The sequence below is a fragment of the Girardinichthys multiradiatus genome, chromosome 6, assembly GCF_021462225.1.
Source record: "Girardinichthys multiradiatus isolate DD_20200921_A chromosome 6, DD_fGirMul_XY1, whole genome shotgun sequence".
Classification (NCBI taxonomy): domain Eukaryota; kingdom Metazoa; phylum Chordata; class Actinopteri; order Cyprinodontiformes; family Goodeidae; genus Girardinichthys; species Girardinichthys multiradiatus.
Genome location: NC_061799.1, coordinates 17,526,191 through 17,547,019, shown reverse-complemented (window position 1 = coordinate 17,547,019; position 20,829 = coordinate 17,526,191). Strand labels below are relative to the sequence as shown.

Below are 20,829 nucleotides of genomic sequence, written 5' to 3'. Positions count from 1 at the left end.
GACCTGAAATATTTCAGTTAGTGTGCAATGAATCTAAAATATATGAATGTTAAATTTTCATCATTACATTATGGAAAATAATTAACTTTATCACAATATGCTAATATTTTGAGAAGGACCTGTAGTTCTGGAAAAATGTCTTCTGCTTTAAATCAGGAAATAGGTGGAAATTCCCTCTCGCTACATTAATAAAGGGTAGAATATTGAATGTTGTTATTATATGTGACAGGTTTGTTTTCTTCTATTGTGTGACGTTTTGAGGCCTTGCAACATATTCACATAAATTGTTTAGGTTGAAAACTCTTTAAACATTTTTGTTTACTCTAAAGTTGATTTCTAAATGTTATCAGTGCCTTGGTATACATCTTGAAAGTCAAATAAATTAAAAGCCAGCTGAAAAGAATCCAAAACAAGGGAAGCAGTTAATAGAAAATGTAAAAACTTGTAAGGATGTAAATTATCTTCCTTGTTGTTGAAAAGCCTTTAGATTAGGACTGACTTTCTAATAGGAATAGCAATGAAATAGCAGATCAAACAAAAACAAATCGTATTTATGTTTCTCTATCCCTTCATGACTTTCCGTTCATCTTTTTGTAATCTTTTAAAATACATTTTTCTAATAATAGTTATATTATGTTAAAAACTTACGCTTAAAAAAAAAAAAAGTAACTTCTGATAATGTGTGCAAATTAAATAATATTCTTATATAGTTGCAACATCTGCAAAATTAAAATGAATTTTCATGAGAGCTGCATAATTTTGACAACAGTAAAATTGTTCAACCTTACCCTGACAATATTAGTTTTTAATTTATCCTCACTCCTCGCTTTCTTTTTTCAGTGTTATGATGTTTCCTCCTCACTATCCTTCAGCTTTTGCATCTCAGTCACTAAATTCTGTATCAGATGTGGGCGTCAAGGGCAGGAAAATCAATTCAATTGGACTGCAGAGTTTTAATCAGCATAGTTTCTGACAGTGGTTTGACTCCGAGTTTTACTGTCTCCAGGTGTGGACTCCATGGCCCACTATGAACAGGTTCTGAGACAGTTACGCTACAGAAACTGGAGACCTGCCTCTCTGACGGAGAGAAGGTTCAGACTTACCTGTTCTGAACTCAATGGACGTTATACCAGCAATGAGTTCAATCTGGAGGCAAGTTTGAGATTCTATATAAACCATTCTCATTTTTTTTCTTTTTCTTTGTTTATTTTGTACGTTAGACTGTGTCATAGGTGCCTTTCTTTGCCCTCTTCTTTGAGAATAATGGCTCTTTGCTTTAGGTCAGTGTTCTTCACCACACGGCGCCCATGGAGCATGTCAATCACATGGCTGCCCAGTCCCAGTACATGAGACCCGTTCATCACCCGCTAATGATCCACACTCTTAACTCACATATGTCAGGTAAGGCAAATAATGAAGTGGTCTGCTGCGTGTCTTCTCCACTAGAAGACTTAACACAGGCCCCTTATTTTTACCTGGCTGGCCAGATTGAACACAATTATTTCTAATTTTTCTCAAGAAATGTATTCCCACTTAAAAAACAGTTACATATACTCTTATCACATTAGGTCCACATAAGAACTCAAAGTAAGTTTTGCCCCCATTTAACCATTTAGTTTGGTGTGCTCTATGGTGAGATGGAAAGAGCTGTCTGAGGCCTTAAGAAAGAAGATCGTAGGCGATTCTGGTAATTGATCTAATAAGGTCTCAAAATAATTTGTATTCAGCATTTCCACAGTATGGAAAATAGTGTACAACAGAATTACATTTAAAGCAACTGCCAACATGCCTAGGCCTTGCTCTCCAAGCAAGTTCACCTGCTGCCTGCTACGCCTGTAGAATCAGTAAGAGACTGAACAAGTTCAATATTTATAACTTACGAATGTACGATGAAGAAAACCTTTCGGTCTAAGAAAATCATTAAGGCGAGATTAAGGTTTGCCAGAGAAAACGCAGACAAAGACCATGTTGCATGTGGAATAATGTTCTATGGTCAGATGAGTCAGAAATTGAATTATTTGGACACCAGAACAGAGCACATGTTTGGCATAAACCAAGTACAGATTCCAGGAAAAAAACATTATTTCAACTGTGAGGCATTGAGCTGGGGGTGCAATGTTATGGGATCCTTCTCTGCATCAGTATTTAACCCGCTCACCATCATAAAATCCACCAGTAATTCTACCATGTATACGAAGGAGGAAAACGTGAGACCATCTGTAAAAAAAATAAAGCTGAAGCAGAACTGGACTCTGTAACATGACAGGTACCTAAAATGTACCAGAAAATTCACCAAGGACTGGCTGAAAACTAAAAGGAAAAGCCTGGCCGAATCCAGATCATGATCTTACTGAGATGCTTCGCAGAATTAGGTTGAACATGCAAGAAACCCCTAAAACATCTCATGGGGAGTGGATCAAACCTTCAGTCCAATGAGACCAGTGGAAAGCAACAAGAAGAATCTCCCTGAAATTATTCAGCCAAAGCGGTGAGACTAGCTGTTAAGTGGTATGGAGCCTTAACTTTTTTGTTGAAATCTTTTATTTAATGAGTAAAACGAGGTTATTTTGTGGTGTTTACCTGTGACGAAATCAATTTCTTTTCCAGAGATAAATGAAAAAAGATTAGACATCTCGCCCAATGTCCGATGGAGATAGGCAACAGCCTTCCAGTAGATAAGCGGCTATAGACAATGGATCGATGGATAGATATCAAGACAAAAAGATTAGACATTTTTAATAAAGATAATACAAATTCAGAATAGCCATGTTTAAACTCAGCAGAAAAATGTACTTCTTCATCTAAAAATTGAGACCCCATAACCATTATAATCTCGATCATCCAAACAACTAACAAGACAAAATTAGAGCAACACTAATTCTTATCTATACCTTACTGATTAAAGAAAGTATTAAAAAAAACACTGAAAAAATATTATTTAAACAATTTTAAAACCTAAGAACATAATCCTAAAACCTCATTTAAATCTAAGAGGTAAACGTTGTGACGGCCTTTGTGACTTCACCAGCAACAGTGAGACGGAAAAAGTGTTAAATACAAATTTTACAAAAACAAACAGAATATAGGACATAAACAATATTAGGAAAATAGTCTCCTTTACTGAGATTATGCAGGAAACTGATGTGGACATGAAGTAACCATAATAAGTGTTTAACATCAGCAGTCAATGATTATTGTAGATTACCCTCACTACCTTTCTCTAATATGTTTCCTGCACTCTTCAGAGGCTCCACTAAGGTCCACAAATGTATCCATCCATCCATCCATTGTCTATATCCGTTTATCCTTTCAGGGTCACCGAAGAAAATATCACTTAGCTAGAGTGATTTTTAACATTACTGATGTTATTTCTACATGCATTCATCAGTCTGTAACCTCATTGAATAAAACGTAAATGTATCTTTACTCATGGATTGCTTCAAAGTACTCTATTTCTAAATTCAGTATAAAAGGATTATTTATAAAACTAAGTCTCTTCTCAAAGAAACTCAAATGTTCTGTCAGGCACTCAAAGGCAAGGCAAGTTTATTTGTACAGAACATTTCAGTAACAATATAATTCAAAGTGCTTCACATGATGAAAACATGAGAAAACAATAAAAGTAAAGTGCAGTGTCATAATAAAGAAAAGTAAAGAAATGTTGGACTAGAGTCTGAAATTAATTATGTTTCAGGTAACTATTTAAACAGAACAGTCTAAGGCAACTCTAACAAATGGGTTTTTAACCTTGATTTTGAAGAAATCAGGGATTCACCATTTTTGCAGTTTTCTGGGAGTTTGTTCCAGATAAATGGAGCCATTCAGTGACTTATAAACTAGAAGAAGTATTAAAGCATGTTCTCTGATATACAGGGAGCCAGATAAACAATGAGATAAACAAACTGGCTGATAAAAGCCTAGCAAGATCATCGGCCCCCCATGTTTTGAAATCCTGGGGTGGCATTTGCTTGGATAAGAGTTTGCTTTAACCTACAGAAGACAGCTTTGTAGGTTAACGTTGACATTTAAATTTTGTGTGCAACACCATAAAGTCCATGTTCGTGCATTGTTACTCTGTCAGTGGAAAGTACAATTTTAACGATAAGCTGTTTTTAGATTATTTTAAGCAAGATTGCAGGAATGGAGATTAATTATAAAGCAGCATTCTTGATTTAGATGTTAGATCTATAAAATGTAACAAAACATTTAGGGAAACTTTAAGAAAATAACGAAAAGGTTAATTTATGTACATGTAGTTTCCTTCACTGTGCCCTTATGCATGTCTCTTTCATCCAGATAAATAACTGCTCTAACCTCCCAGCCAGTTTTGCTAGAGAGGGTGCAACCAATCAAAACCTTAAAGACTTGGCTTGCAGAGGAAAAGTAAACAGCGGATATTTTGGCTACTTGATCTTTGAAGATGTCAGTCTTGTGTAACACTCCTTTGTGCATTGAAGAGTGATGTTGGCTCTGTACATTATGTATTTGCTGAATGTGTTTCCAATGAAGCTTGTTGTCCTTATCTCTTATCATATTCCCACGTCTTCAGCCTCTATTAAGCATAAACATTTCTTGTGTTTGCAACTTTTTCTTTTATTAAAATGTTTATATTTGTAATTATAAAATAAAAACAACACTTAGAAACTGCCCCATAAAAGTTATGAACAGGACCGGTGACAAAGGGCAGCCCTGCCGGAGTCCAACATGCAAACTCCCATGAACCCTCGAGTACCCTTTAGAGGGTATAGAGCTGGTCCAGTGTTCCACGGCCGGGACGAAAACCACACTGCTCCTCCTGAAGCCGAGGTTCGACTATCGGCCAGACTCTCCTCTCCAATACCCTGGCGTAGGTCTTACCAGGGAGGCTGAGGAGTGTGATCCCCCTGTAGTTGGAACACACCCTCCGTTCCCCCTTCTTATGAAGGGGAACCACCACCCCAGTCTGCCAGTCCAGAGGCACTGTCCCCGACCGCCACGCAATGTTGAAGAGGCGTGTCAACCATGACAGCCCTACAACATCCAGAGACTTGAGGTACTCAGGGCGGATCTCATCCACCCCCGAAGCCTTGCCACCGCGGAGCTTTTTAACCACCTCGGTGACTTCAGCCTGGGTGATGAAAGAGTCCAACCCCGAGTCCCCAGCCTCTGTTTCCACCAGGGAATGCGTGATGGCAGGATTGAGGAGATCCTCGAAGTATTCCTTCCACTGGCCAATAATGTCCCCAGTCGAGGTCAGCAGCTCCCCACCCCCACTGTAAACAGTGTTGGCGAAGCACTGCTTCCCCCTCCTGAGGCGACGGACGGTTTGCCAGAATCGCTTCCGGGCCAACCGGTGGTCCTTCTCCATGGCCTCACCGAATTCTTCCCAGGTCCAAGTTTTTGCCTCTGCTACTGCCCGGGCCGAGGCACGCTTGGCCCCACGGTACCCGTCAGCCGCCTCAGGAGTCCCACAAGCCAACCACAGCTGATAGGACTCCTTCTTCAGCTTGACAGCATCCCTTACTGCCGGTGTCCACCACCGGGTTCTGGGATTGCCACCGCGACAGGCACCGCAGACCTTACGGTCGCAGCTACGGGCAGCAGCATCGACAATAGATGCGGAGAACATGGTCCATTCGGACTCTATATCTCCAACATCCCCCGGGATCTGGTTGAAGCTCTCCCGGAGGTGAGAGTTGAATACATCCCTGGCCAAGGGGTCCGCCAGACGTTCCCAGCAGACCCTCACTATGCGCTTGGGCCTGCCAAGTCTGTCCGGCTTTCTCCTCCCCCAGCGGATCCAACTCACCACCAGGTGGTGATCAGTGGACAGCTCAGCCCCTCTCTTCACCCGAGTGTCCAAAACATGCGGCCGAAGGTCTGATGATACAACTACAAAGTCGATCATTGACGTCCTGCCTAGGGTGTCCTGGTGCCAAGTGCACTGATGGACACCCTTATGCTTGAACATGGTGTTCGTTATGGACAATCCATGACTAGCACAGAAGTCCAATAACAAAACACCGCTCAGATTCAGATCGGCGAGGCCATTCCTCCCGATCACGGCTCTCCAGGTGTCACTGTCGTTTCCCACATGGGCGTTGAAGTCCCCCAGCAGAATAATGGAGTCTCCAGGAGGGGCACTATCCAGCACCCCCGATAGGGACGTCAAGAAAGCCGGGTACTCCGCACTACCCCAACCCGAAGGCGCAAGGATGCGACCCTCTCATCCACTGGGGTAAACCCCAACACGAGATGGCTGAGCTGGGGGGCGACAAGTAAACCCACCCCAGCCCGCCGCCTCTCCCCGTGGGCCACTCCAGAGTAGAAGAGAGTCCAGCCCCTCTCGAGGAGTTGGGTTCCAGAGCCCACGCTGTGCGTGGAGGCGAGCCCGACTATTTCTAGTCGATGTCTCTCGACCTGCCGCACAAGCTCAGGCTCCTTCCCCCCCAGCGAGGTGACATTCCATGTCCCTAGAGCCAGCCTAAGCATCCAGGGATCGGGCCGCAGAGGTCTCCACCTTCGTCCGCCGCCCAATCCTCTTTGCACCGGTCCCTCACGGTTCCCCCTGCAGGTGGTGGGCCCACTGGGGGATGGTATCGCGTCTCTCGTTCGGGCTTGGCCCGGCTGGGTCCCGCGAGGAGCAACCCAGCCACCAGGCGCTCTCCGACGAGTCCCAACCCCAGGCCTGGCTCCAAGGTGGGACCCCGGCTCCGCCGTACCGGGCGACGTCACGTGCCTCGATTTTGTAGTCGTCATGAGGGGTTCTTGAACCGCTCTTAGTCTGACCCGTCACCTAGAGCCTGTTTGCCATGGGAGACCCTACCAGGGGCATTTAAGCCCCACACAACGTAGCCTCTAGGATCATTTGAGCACTCAAACCCCTCCACCACGTTAAGGTGGTGGTTCAAGGAGGGGTGATCTGATTTAATGTCTTGTATATGTATGTTATGGTGCTATGTCTGACTGACTGTTTAGTTAAATATACTGTGCTGCACAACAATTGCTCTCTTTTGGGGTGATAATGCTGCCCCATTCTCGCAATCACATGTAATTTATGATATTTATTCAATATTATCATAGGATTTATAGAGTAAATTATCACAGAGAGAAAAGTAAGTCCTCAGTTGTGCCACTATTTAAACTTTTTTGTGCAGACAATAAAGCTTTTCTTTTCTCCACCAGGTCCAGCACCTCCTGCAGCCACAGTTGTCATTGTGGTATGTATCGCCGCCCTGGTGATCATTGTGGTGATCGGCATTTACAGGATCCACGCCACACATCAGGAGGGGTCTAGAGATGATGAGGATGAAATCAAAGACCCAGAGTCAGATTGGGAAAGCTCTGGACTCAACATCACAGTCAATCCCATGGAGGTAACTGGGACCATTTCAGTTCTTCAGTAGGTTTTGCATTTTTTCTGATGTTTATTTTCTGAACCAGCCTGTGTGATTGCATTTGGGATGTTTTTGTTGTCTAGGACATAAGAGGACCCCAGGCACTGGAAGAAGCTGCGAGAGGAGAAGAATGTGAGGAGGAGGATGAAGATGACGATGCTGAGCTGGTGGGAGGCATGACAATCCTTGAATCAGACAGCAGCAATGAAGAGGAAGAGGAGGAAAATAAAGGAAGAGAAGAGGTTAATGGGAGGAAGCAGAATGAAAAATCTGAGTGGGACAGTTCATGTGTAACATACTAACCACACATACAAAAATACTTCAACACACACGCAGTGGCTTTATCTCTCTCAACCACACATACACTCTCAGACAGCTACAGCACACACACACAAATTCTCTGATAAAATAAATTACAATCTTTTGCTGGAAAAATACACAGAATCCTCCCATGTTGCCGTTTTTAAAGAAATATCGCCCTCTGCTGGACAAAGTGAAACTTGCAAGCATGTTGTTTAGTCAGCTGCAGTGCCACAGTGCTGGAAATCATTATCCAAGTGTTTCTGTCATTATTCACACCACAGTCAGTGAGACAGAGCATTTATAAACACATAAAATAAGCACACATGTCATTTCATCATCAGAGTATGTGTGCAGACATGTCAAATGTTCTTTGAAAAAACACAAAAATAATCTCTTGTCCCAACATTTAGAGCAGTGCGTTGCTAAAGTAATCACTCTCCCCGAACCTTTCCACACTTCCAAACGTTACAACCACAAACCGTAATGTATTTTGCTGGGTTTATATGTTATAAGCCAACACAAAGTAGCAGATAATATTAAAGTGGAAGGAAAAGTATACACTGTATACATGTGTTTTTAAAGGATTTTGAATTAAAATCTGAAAAGTGTGGTCTGATCTTGCAGCAGTTTTCCTGAGTCAATACTTTGTAAAACCACCTTTTCAATGTATTTACAGCTGCAAGATTTTCCTCTACCAGCTATGCATATAAAGAGACAGAAATTGTTCTAAGTCTTCTGCCAAAAAAGCTTAAGTCAGAATGGACAGAGAAAGTCATTCAATACATTCTCAGTTTAAATTAAGTCTGGACTTTGACTGGACCATTCTAACAAAAGAAAATGCTTTGGTTTAAATAATTCTACTGTAGCTGTGGTTGTATGTTTAGGGTCATTATTCTGCAGGAAGATAAACCTCCACTCCATTCTCAAGCCTTTTACAGCCTCTAACTGGTTTTCCTGCCCTGTTTTAACCTCTATCCAGCTTCCCATCAACTGACCAGTTTCTCAGTCCTTGCTGAAGAACAGCACACCCATAGCATGATGCTGTCTCCACTAAGTTCCCTAAAAGGATGATGTGTTCAGGCAGATGTGCAATGGTAGTTTTCCCTCACTGCATTGCATGTATGCCAAAACATTCAATGCTGGTCTCATCTGACCTTCTTTTACGTGTTTACTGTATTATCTAGATAGCTTGTGTCAAAGTGAAAATGGGACTTCTTTTGCTTCCAAATAGAGCTGGGCAAAATAGACCAAAGAAATGTCACAATATTTGTTCTTGATACCGATCAATTTTGACAATTGCCACAAATTGCAAAAATTGCCATAAACTCTGCACATGTTTCCTTAAGCAATGTGGAACATTATGGATTACAAGTAAGCAAAAAATACACTGTCATCTCCTTTGGGATTTGTCTGACCCACATGCAAACCACACTCAGGAGAAAAATAAAGTTGAGAAAAGGTTTATTAGCGCAGCTCAGAATTTAGTTCAAGGGTTCCTTGGTCAGGCAACCACAGGTAGGTACACAGGCTTCTTAGGTTTCACTGGAAAGAGAAACACGGGTTACTTTGGGAAGGTTCCTTCAAAAATACAAAAAGCCAAATTGGGCTTACTTGGTCTCAGATTGTTTGCAGAGCCGGGAGGGCTTCTGATGAGGTTGGGAGTCCAGTAGTCTAGGAGGTTTAGGAGCCAAGTCAACAGCCAAAATTGCAGGAAATCCAAAGTCTCAAACTGTCAGCAGGTAGTCCAGGTTTGATTAAGTTCCGAATAACACTAATCTTCCCACACCTCACAGGTACTGGAAGGAAACAGGAAAAACAAGGCACTGGTTAGTAACTAGACACAGCGAGTAACAGGAAGCTACTCGGGCTTGGGGATTACCACATGAGCCAAACACTCAGGCATCAAAGGACTGGCGGCTGGCTCCTAAGTACTCCTCCAAGGCATCCACAATTAGCCGTAGATCAGGAACACCTGTAGTAGGAGTATACTGCAGCTCGAGGATGACCTCTGGTGGACCAGCACAGCATGACACTCCCAAGCCCCAACATTTTCTACACCAGCAATATATTGATATTCAAAACCCATTTACAAAAACCAATGCCCGGCACTCCTTCCATTAAAGTGAAATTTGTGGCGTACACGACGTATCCTCCAGCATTATTATGGACCTCCTGGTTGCTTCTTTGAATATTGCTCTCCTCCAGCCTGTCAGAATAGGTTGATGTTCATTTCTTGGTTGGTCTGTTGTTTTGTGTATGGTTTACATTTTTAGACAGATGGCAGGTGGTTGCAGGGGCTTTTATTTATCTCCACAACTTTATACTTTTCCTTCTACTTCACATTTATGCACTAGTTTGTATTGGTTTATCACAAAATCCCCCTGAAAATATATTAGTTTGTGGTTGTCACTGGACAAAATATTAAAAAGTTAAATGGCTATTAATACTTGAGCAAAGCGCTGTACAGTTGTCCTCAAATTACTTTTGTATTTATGTCCCAAGCAGACAGTCTGCAAAAAGATGTATCCATACATGTATCCACAGGTTAATATATGCATAAACCTTTTAGATATAGATTACTGGATCTAAATATTCTGTACGGCGTAGCGATGTTGTTGCTTAGTGTTTATCATCTCACACCTTCTTCTTCTCCATAAGCAGCGCTGTGGTTCAGTGGCCTGCACATTGAAGAGAAAATGGGATCGCTCACTATAAACATTCCTCATTTGTTCTATGTTGCATACAATTTACATGCAATGATAGATTATGTATTGCAGGTATTCCTCCTTTGGCTAGAGTCTTTTAAAGCTAAATTAATCTACATATTTTACATCCCAAAAGCTTTTCTCTCTTTAATCAGATGATAGAATGACACCGAGTTACTGTGTACAATTTAAATCTTCTATGTGAATTTTCTTTTTGTTATTGATCCTAAAGGGAGTCTTAAATCAGCTACTGGCCCCTAGATGTAAGGTAAAGAGAGCCAGATTTAAATATCATGATTTCTTGTTGTGGTATAAGCAATATGTGTGTCAAACTACAAATTACACAAGACTTTCAGATGGCACGATCATGGGTATCATCGTCATCACCACCCACAATAACTCTGCAGTAAGGTTGAACCCTAACCAGTAGCGATAGAAGAGATTTTGATTTTATTTTTTAAGTTGATTGAATTTAAATGACATATGTAAAAGTAGCATTTACTTCCTAAGTAAGTGAGTCAGGGTATGATCTTCAGTCATGACTGAGAGGTAGTCAACCTTGGTCTCTCACCATCTCCTCACTCACACCATCATACTTTCCTTCACGTCTCATTTATTTTCAGCCTACAGTGCCAATCAGATGTTTACATCCACTCAGCATGGGTACCAATTTCATATTAGGTTTGGGCTTCATTTAAAGCAGCTACGTTATACCTGCTGACCTAATAGTACAACACACACCCTTTTATTAATTTTAAAAACAAAACTGAGTGCACTTGTGGTGGCAAAAAGTTTATTAAATAACCAGAATCAAGTGAGGAAACCCTTTATGAGCTATTTGTTAGCCTGTATACAGGGAGGACACACACAGCAGCATGCATGTGCTCTGATCCTTTCTCACACAGATATACCCTTAACCGTGTCGTAAAACAACAGAGGATGAGTCTTTCACTCCTTTTTTCTCAGTTGCACCGGGATCTCATTAGGATCAAGCTGTCCTAACCTTAAAAACAAAAAGGTCAAAAAAGAAAACCAGACCATCATTGCAGCGCTCCATTAAAATCACCAATGTGTAACAGGCCATAAAACAGTGAAAACAGCTACATACACACACATAGTTAAATCAACCCCCTTCAATCATTGTTTAGAAAATACCCACAAATATTAGCTGTGTATAACAATTTCCCATTACACACTATTTAGAATTTCTTACTTTCTCTAATCCACACAGGGGGAAATAGATCCAAGCTTAAATATGTAGATGCACCCTGATAAGTTGAATAAATGTCTCTTAGCAAATTGATAAACCACACAGGTGGTGTAGCCGGTAACAAGCTTCAAGCATAATTCTACCTGCCTCCATGTTCGACCAGCCTTCAAAAAGAACAGCGTAAATAAATAATGCCCAAATTAATTGGACAGGCCCATAACGAGTGGATGTAAACCACTGACCACGACTACAAACATTCAAGTGTTTGTACTTTCCATCCAGCCATCATTACAATAACACTATATGCTTCACTGGTTCCCAGTCTTATTCAGCAAGGAGTGCAGCTCTCACATTTCTAAAAATACTGATTCTTGGTTAAAGGGGATAGCTGATGTTAAAATCTTAAGACAGTTTATGTCCTCAGAAAAGTGGCCATAATCTATATCTGTGTTACAATGATGGCCCAATGAAATCAACTTTTTAAATGTACTTTTTGTTTAAATAAAAGGCAACCACACAGAACACATTATGCAACAGTTTTCACTGACTGAGCAGCCCGGCTTGATGACAGCAAACCCTTTTCTGTCGAATCTGTGGGGCACCCCCTATAAACTCCCACACTGATCCGTCAGTAAATGACTGTTTGTTGTTCTGCAGTTATTAATCTGCCTACATCCCTGCAGCTACGAGGGAACCAGAGGCATCCCTCCTTGAAATCAACCTTACAGATTAAATGTCCGGTATGTGGAGTTAACCCTAGACTACAGATTGGTTTCCCTTCCTCACCTGTGATGTATGTACTCTCTAACAAACATGTCCCGTGTCCACCTGTCCTTTAAGCACCTGTGATTGTGGTGTCATCGTTGTGAAACAGCTGCCCTGTTTTCTTTGTCATATTATGCTTCTGAAACATTAAGGATAAAGAGGTTCTTTTACATATAAAATGAAACCCTGTAAAAATGTTTAAGACAATTATTTTATATATATATGTTTCGTTTTCTTTTTGTAAACTAAATAGCTGGGATTTATCTCTATCTAGTGGTCATCCCACTGCTTTCTGTATATTGACCAATAAAGAATTGTTTTAGACTCTACTCAGCTCTGCTTCATGTTCCTGTGCTGAACTCCTGGCATTCATATCTGTTTGTAGTAAGACTTTAAACCACAGGATTCATACGCTGTTATCACACCAGTTAGCAAGCTTTCTGAAATTCACACCTTGGTGCTGCCTCTCTGGGTGTTTACATTTATTTTGATGAGAAACTCACATAGATACAGGCGATGTCAATTACATTTCTCACAGCATCTGTTCTAGTATTTCTGAGCAAGTAAGGAATAAAACTTGAGGTATTCTGCCTTTTTTAGCATTATTTTCTTAAGACTTTATTCTTGTCAGAAGTGAACAAATTTCACTGTTGGTGACATAAAAGTGACAGTTCAACTAGATTATATGAAAGGTTTATAATTACATAACTGTCCTCAATAAATTTCAGTAATGTCTTCAGTATAAATTCAGGAAACTGAAGCTAAAAGCTATTTTTATTTTAAAGCAGACTTCCACTACTTCAAAAAATGCACATCTCAAAATCTGTGATTTATGAGAAACCTCTTTTATTAAACGCTTATTTTTCATGTCTGCATTGGACAGTTATTTGTCCTATGGATATTTTCTTTGGAAAGGGAGCTGGTGGCAATGCAGCACTGATTATCTTCCTGTTTGAAACATAATGAGAACCGATCATGTAAACTGTTTCTGGTGAGAGTAACGTTCTGAAACAAAAGCACAGTGGAGAAAAAAATGGTATAGCTGTTTAATAAAGGGACATTTACAATGCCATTCTTTTATATAATCTTTATATGACCTTTTTCAGTTCAGTGTTTAAAGACGGTAGCAGTCCGCTTTCAATTCACACAGACTAGCTGTTAACCCCTTTGTCACCAAAGTATCCTGATTTACACTAAATTAAGACGCTAACATAACTTTTGTTAACAGACGCTTCAAAAATCCTGAACTGTTGTCTGAAAAGACAAAGGTCTTCTGTTACGTATCACTGCCCCTTCTGGTGCAATAAATGAGTGGAATTAAAACATAATTTAACTTAGAATGATCGCATCTATACAGGCAGGTGAGGTATGTTTTAGCAAACTTCCTTTGAAATCCAGGGGAAACTAAGGTATAATAAAAAAAACACTTGCATCTTTTTATTATAACAAAAGGCAATTTTGATCCATCAGTCTTTTAAATTGCAAGTTCAATGTCAACTCATCTCTGCACATTGACTGTTCAGAACATGCATATAAGTACACATTCTGATTTTATCTATAACATAATAAGTTGGTGAAGAAGAATGTCCAGTGTTATTTGAGCTGATATTTCCCTATTTAATTACTGTGCAATGTATGTATTTAATATCAGAAACAGAAAAAAGGCAAGTTTTGTTAGAAATTGTCAGTCAGTCATTTTCTACCGCTTATTCCATAGTGGGTCGCGGGGAAGCTGGTGCCTATCTGCAGCATTCTATGGGCCAGAGGCGGGGTACAACCTGGACTGGTCACCAGTCTATCGCAGTTGTTAGAAATTGTTTCAGTTTTATTTTTTCCATAATCTCTCCACTCAGAAAATAAAATCAGTTTTTTGTTATTTTGTCAATAGAATTTTAACATTGCAAAATGGAAACATGGTGAACTCCGATTGTTTTTCCCATATTTTTGCCAGTGTTCAAGAAAATAATGAAAATATCAGACATTATAGTGACCCCTGAGTTACATGCAGAAATTCATATACTGCCTTCAATATGAGATAATCTATTAACTGTTCAGATCTTCAGCAGATGAAGTGTTGCCGTGCAGCTTTCTGCTCTCAGTTCTGCTGAACGTTCATTTCTGTGCTTCCTGCATCCCCAAGGAGATATATATATACAATCGACTAATTAGTAGCTTAATGTGGCTTTTTAACCGATAAGCACTGCATGTTCAATAATGCTAAATCGGACCTCAGAGAGCCAAGAATGCAGTTAATAGCTATTGACTTGGTTGAGCCTTTAAGCTGGTGAAAAGGGATTTTCTATGCTTGGACATTTCTTTCTGTGGTTTGTTCCATCTTATCTTTCAGAACACTCAAAATAAAGTTTCAGTTTTATTTTTTTTTCTTTGCTTTGTTTACAAGATCCAGATTTTCTGAGTGCAGATTTCTCTCTCTGCCGACATCCTTCATTCTCAGCTCTTTTTGTAGTAAACCATCAGGAATCATCAGCCCACAGGTAGGTCTGAGTTTTAGGCTTTTAAGCATCTGGAATTTCAGATTTTATTTGTCTGAATGATTACTGAAAGCATAAATGCACATGTTGGCGCTTGGAGAGAAAATCATTGACAGATAGTAATAAGGGAGGACTGTAATAAAAAAATACACCAAATGCATTCTTTGACATAGCTGTGACAATGACCCTATCAGTATTTACACACAGTACCATGCACAGTTTTTGAAACCTGTAAGACAGTTATTATTGTCATTAAGGGGTTCCGCTGATTTGTTATGTAGTTATTTTAAAGGGTTTATTGGAGTTTCCTTGGTTGATGTATGATTAAATAATAGATCTGAGCTTAGCTTTTTCACCCAACTTTACATTAGTTGAGTAGATAGGTATGTAAGGTATAGAGGTACTTTTGGCCATTATTTATTTATGAGGCCATTTTTTCATATTTTATTGTGAAACCTAAACATTTAATCAAAAGAGCAGAAGCAGAAGAGTTTCCAAGGCTAAACAACAAATATAGGTAAAAAAATCCAACTTCTTTGAGAACTATAGCCTTTTGCTGCTCAACTCTATTATTTAAACAAACAAACAAGATCAAGGTGAGAATTTACAGTTTTTTTACTTTTATAGATATAAATGTGGCATATTTGTATTGTGAAATGTTGGTTTTATTGTAGAAAATTGCCTTCTTTTTATTGATCAGTTTATGGGGGTAATGGTTAATGGGGTAAAACATGCGGCCAAATTCCCAAGGTTTGGATCAGAAGCCTGAACGACTGCGTTGAGGACTAATAGCCTCCATACACAGGGTACCCTGTGCAACGCACCGCCATGCTCACAATCCAGAGAGGTTTTAAGTCCTATTCAGTGGTTAGAGCTTTATCTGGAATATTTCCCTTACCAGCAAACTGGATTCTTGTTTTTGTTTATCTGTTGATAGACCTGCAGTTTATCCAGTCCTCAGACATTACCGCAATGTTTTTCATTTCACAGCCTCATATTTTCCAACCACGTTTTCCCACATATATTATTTTTCAGGTTTTTGCATTGAGCAGGTATTATCCAATCATCTTTTTAAAAAGCATACACATGCACCATTGAAGCAGCTTTCCACAAAGCGAACTCTTTCCAGAACATTTTTTTGTCCTGCAGCTCTGACATTTTCTTTAGAGCACATGTGGGATACAGTTGTTAGTTCTAGTAAATTCACCATCACTTTGTGTTATGTTTTACAATTTAAGATAATACACAAAGAAATCTTGTCCAAATTCACATTAGCTAGGATTTACACAATATTACCAAAAGTATTTGCTCTCTTCACACATATTTAAACTTGAGTGACATTCCATTCTTAATGTGCAGGGTGTAATATGATATAGGCTTTTTCACAGGGTTTAAGGGGCAGGGGGGTTTATGGGAAGTTTTACTTTTCTGGAAGAAGTAGATGAGGTCAGACGCTAATGTTGCATGAGAAGACCAGCGCTGTTCTATCAGGTTAGAGTCAGGACTCTGTGCAGGCCAGTCAAGTTCTCTCTCACTAAAGTCTGTCTTACATGTTGGTATGGACCTTGCTTTATGCACTGGTGCACATTCATGTTGGAACCAGAAGGGACCATCTCCCAATTGTCTAAAAATGTGTTGGCACCCTAAAGCATAACCATGAAGGCAGATATCAAGTAAAATATCTCACCTCAGTCTTTAAAAGCTTTATTGTTCTAAAATTACTTCACTGACAAACATAATGAAAACCTGGCATCCTTTCCTGACATGTTATTATATTGTCAGTGTCCAGTTTTACCGTTATGTACCTGCTGCATGGTGATTTTTACCCACTTTGTATGGGGTTGCTTGTCTGCATTCCTTCAAGACAGGATCATGGTGTCATTATAGGCTGATTGCAGCTCAGCAGCAAATGGCATCAGTCAGAAGAAAGGTCAACTTTCTTGGATGCAGATGTGCAATTACTTCTCCACCTTAAACCTTTTAGTTATTAAATGAATGAAAGACTGTTGTTCCACCAGTTGGAAGGTTATAAAACAGTTATTCAACAATTAAATTAATACTTTCTGAAAAACCTTCATTCCGGTGGTCTGGTGCAGTATAATAGGTTAGTAGATTACAGTAAATATGTATTTTTTTAATTTATACATTTATTCCCACATTCAAGAACTTTCATGTAGCTGGAGATAAATTTCCTTTTCCACTGTTGTTGCTGCATTCACTTGATAAATTACACAAAAATTTTAAAGCAAGTTCCTCTTTTAACAAAAAATTGTGAATAAAATGTTTTCTGCTACATGACTGAAATTATTTCCATTCCTTCATTGGGATGATTTATCACCTATAAAACCTTACCTATTTACAGGTCTTACACCAGTGTAGAACCATGCAATAAAAACAGCAAAAGACCGATGTGTGCATCTGTGTGTGTGTGGGAAACCAAACTGTAAGGACAAGCTGCAGACACAACATGGGAGTCTGTCTGTAAAAGTGCCACTGCTTAGATGAGGTGAGCTTGACCTGACCTGACATGAGTCTGATCCTCCAGCTGCAAAAAGCATCAGATGTTGCCACTATGTGAAATTGAAGTCATTTGCATTTTGACTGAATGTGTTGTATTTACAACAGCAGGTGCTCATGAGCGGAGCAGTAACTGTTGGCTTTCTGGACTGAAAACTGCAGAGTCAAATGCAGCCAAATTTACAGCCCTCACCATGTACTGCAGATTAAAACTCACAGAGTAAATTAAAGATGCTGCAACGGTCTGAACTCCTGATGATCTACTGGGGTCATTTGCATCTTCCTGCCAGTCTATTTATTATTTTCTTTACTTTAAACTGGCTGAGATAGTTTGCTCTGCATAATAATGAGCATCTTAGAAAGGAGTTCTTAAAATAACTTATTTAGTTTGTGCTTCTTGTTTGCAAGCAGAAGGAGGTTGAAAGAAAAAGGCAAAGAAACATTTTTATGCCACTTGGCTTTTATTCACATTTCATATTTCTATTTGATTCCACTAAAATCCTGAAATGGCCCAATTCTCCTCATCCTAACCAGTAAAAACAGAGGGTAGGACCATTACCATTGCAAATAATAATAATAATAACAATAATAGTAAAAGCAGCATTGAAGTAACAAGTTGAGTTTTTATCTCCATCACCAGCGTCGCTTTAATGAAATCACCTGAATGTTACACACAGCTAGCTTGTGATAAATAAATAGTGTCCATCCTTTCATTATTAGATGTAAAAGGTTTTAAAATGAACACAAACGTAAAAAAAAAAAAAAAAATGACTCAAGCCATTTTTAAAGCCCGTCTTAAGATCCAGTCTAACTCTGGTCTCCTGATGAGGTGAAAGCAGGCGTGTGGAGAGCGGAAACAAATGCTGTTTGCTACCAGTGAGCTACAGCAGGGTGCTACAAACAACAGCCTCTTTGTGTCATGAAAGCGCAGGTTCCATGGCCTGCAGCTCTGACACGTCTCTACACCCCACGGCTCCCAGTTAAATACTTTGGTTGTGATTTGACATTGTCGTAGATAGGTTAGTGTCATGGGAGGGATGAGTTGCAAAGCAGTGAAATACTAGATTAACCAAAACAAAAAGGTGTTTTTCTCCTGACTTGCTTGCGATGAAGACCCTTTCAGACATGTTTGTGAAGAAAACCAATGATGAAAAAGTCAGAATTACAACAATTTGGCTCTACTGTCTTATGTTATAGTATTGTTTTGACAGAAGCATTCTTCTGGGATGATTGAATTTGTCATCAGTCAGTCATTTTCTACCACTTATTCCATAGTGGGTCACAGGGGAGCTGGCGCCTATCTCCAGCAGTCTATGGGCGAGAGGCAGGGTACACCCTGGACAGGTCACCAGTCCATCACAGGGCAACACACAAACAACCATACACACACTCATTCATTCACCTAACGGGCAATTTAGAGAGACCAATTAACCTAACAGGCATGTCTTTGGACTGTGGGAGGAAGCCGGAGTACCCGGTGAGAACCCACGCGCGGGGAGTACATGCAAACTCCATGCAGAAAGACCCCTGGACAGGAATCGAACCCAGGACCTTCTTGCTGCAAGGCAACAGTGCTACGAACTGCACCACCATGCATCCCTGAATTTGATTTGTGCTTAATATGATTTGATTTTATGAGTTTTTCAGTTGCAAGTTCAATTCAACAAACATTGTTCTGATAAAACAGATTAAAATATTTTTTCTTACCCTCATCTTATTTCACAAATTATAGATTTGAAGTTCTCTATAAGCTTTATGGCATTTAATTTAGATCAAAAGAGATCAATGCAGTATGGATGAATCCTGTATAAAACACAAGCAATCATTTTAACTTTAGGTTTCATTCAGTTTGCTGTGTTGTGCATGAATGCATTCCAAAAAGCACGTTCATGAGTTGAATACATTTTTTTTTCAACTTTGGATTAGATTTTTTTCACATTATGAACTTGAACAGAGCGCATTAAGTGAATGCTCTCTAAACTATGGAACATGGACAAGGTTGAAGTTTTTCTGCATTTGTTGTGTGATTCCCCTCAAAAGTAACAGTCGAGTGACTGATATGTGTGCATGCGTGGGATCAGGCTGGTATGGAAACATATCCTGTCTCTGTGGGCATGAGTCATTGTTAAGTACAAGTTTTCTCTCAAACTCAGTATAAACTGTGGGCTCATGCTCTAACCATTAAACGTAAAGCTTATGTCAAGTTGTTTTCTGCTGTTTGTTTCTACTGTGCAGGACCTGCTGCAGGCAGGGTCGGCAGACCAGCTGTGAGGTTGGAGGTACAACACAGATGAGCAGGGGAATTAACCTGCACCTAAATGTCTTATGCCATTTTATTTTCTCTCTGACGAATCTACAGGTAAGTATAACCGAAATAACACCTCATTATCTTTAATTTGCATGGGTGATGATTGTCAGCAGACTGTCTTAAACTGAACCAGGAAAACAAACCTCATAGTACTTTAAAAGTAATTACAAAATTAAAAACCAATTTTGCTTTCTTACACTTAAGGATAAAAGCATTATCTGAGATTTGGTCAACTTGAAATACATTCATCTGAGTAAAGAGAACAGAACACAAACTGAGGTAAATAGGCTGCCAAGACCAGTTTGTAAACGCTACAGGATGACATCATTAGGCTTTTTGCCACATAATAATGTCCTTAAAATTATGATCTATATCTTTTTAGAGACTATACTGAATAAATAAAATGACGAATTAATGTAAATCAGTTCATGTTGCAACTATGAATTTAGTGGAGAAGGTTTACGTGGTGAACTATGACCATGTTTTAATCTAGTTTTACCCTTGTTGTTAACTTGATTTAGAACAGGTTCTTTTTTTTTTTTGCTAATTTATTAGCACAGGTTTAAAATTGCGTGGCTCAAACACAGATAACTAATATATAAATCAGAACTTCAGCTAAAAAGTATTTAAACAATCACTAATTGGGAGAGATACAACTATGTTTGGCTTCATAATTTAATGCCAAACTCCATGCTGAGGCGTCCAACAAGAAAGATTTAATTTAAATATTAAAAAAAAGATTAAGAACAGTGAGAGAGGCAGTGTTAGATGTCTGAAAAGGGCTTCGCTCACTGTAAATTGTCGTGCTGAACTGCCCACATACCATCCAGCTGTGTGTTGCTGTAATCAGTGCGAGCTGATGGGCGGGCCTGGGGTCACTCACATAAAAACAACATCAGTCCTAAACTTCTTATGAACATGTTGATTCTGTTGCCGGCCGCCTGTGCCAGCATGGATGATGAACACAAACCAGCTGCAGCGATATGGTCACTAAGTGTATGTCAGGAAGGCCTCCATGGATGGGATTAGTGTGCTTACTTTGTCCTGTTTCTTTATTCTCACCACTAGATGGCGATGTTTGCTTTCGCCATTTAGCAGGACTGTGCCATCAGAGGATGGGCTTTCAATCTGGATGAAAGAGACACTGATGTGA

General features: G+C 39.8%; 1 protein-coding gene across 1 annotated transcript in view; it reads left to right on the top strand.

The window, feature by feature from the left end:
• clstn2a (calsyntenin 2a) overlaps positions 1-12,688 on the top strand; it is a 259,786-nt gene extending 247,098 nt beyond the window's left edge. The window contains exons 15-18 of the mRNA XM_047368733.1: positions 1,007-1,152; positions 1,281-1,401; positions 7,165-7,355; positions 7,460-12,688. Coding sequence (XP_047224689.1) covers positions 1,007-1,152; positions 1,281-1,401; positions 7,165-7,355; positions 7,460-7,678 — 677 coding nt within the window. The 3' untranslated portion in view covers positions 7,679-12,688. The remainder of the gene's footprint in view (positions 1-1,006; positions 1,153-1,280; positions 1,402-7,164; positions 7,356-7,459) is intronic.
• Positions 12,689-20,829: the final 8,141 nt, after the last annotated feature.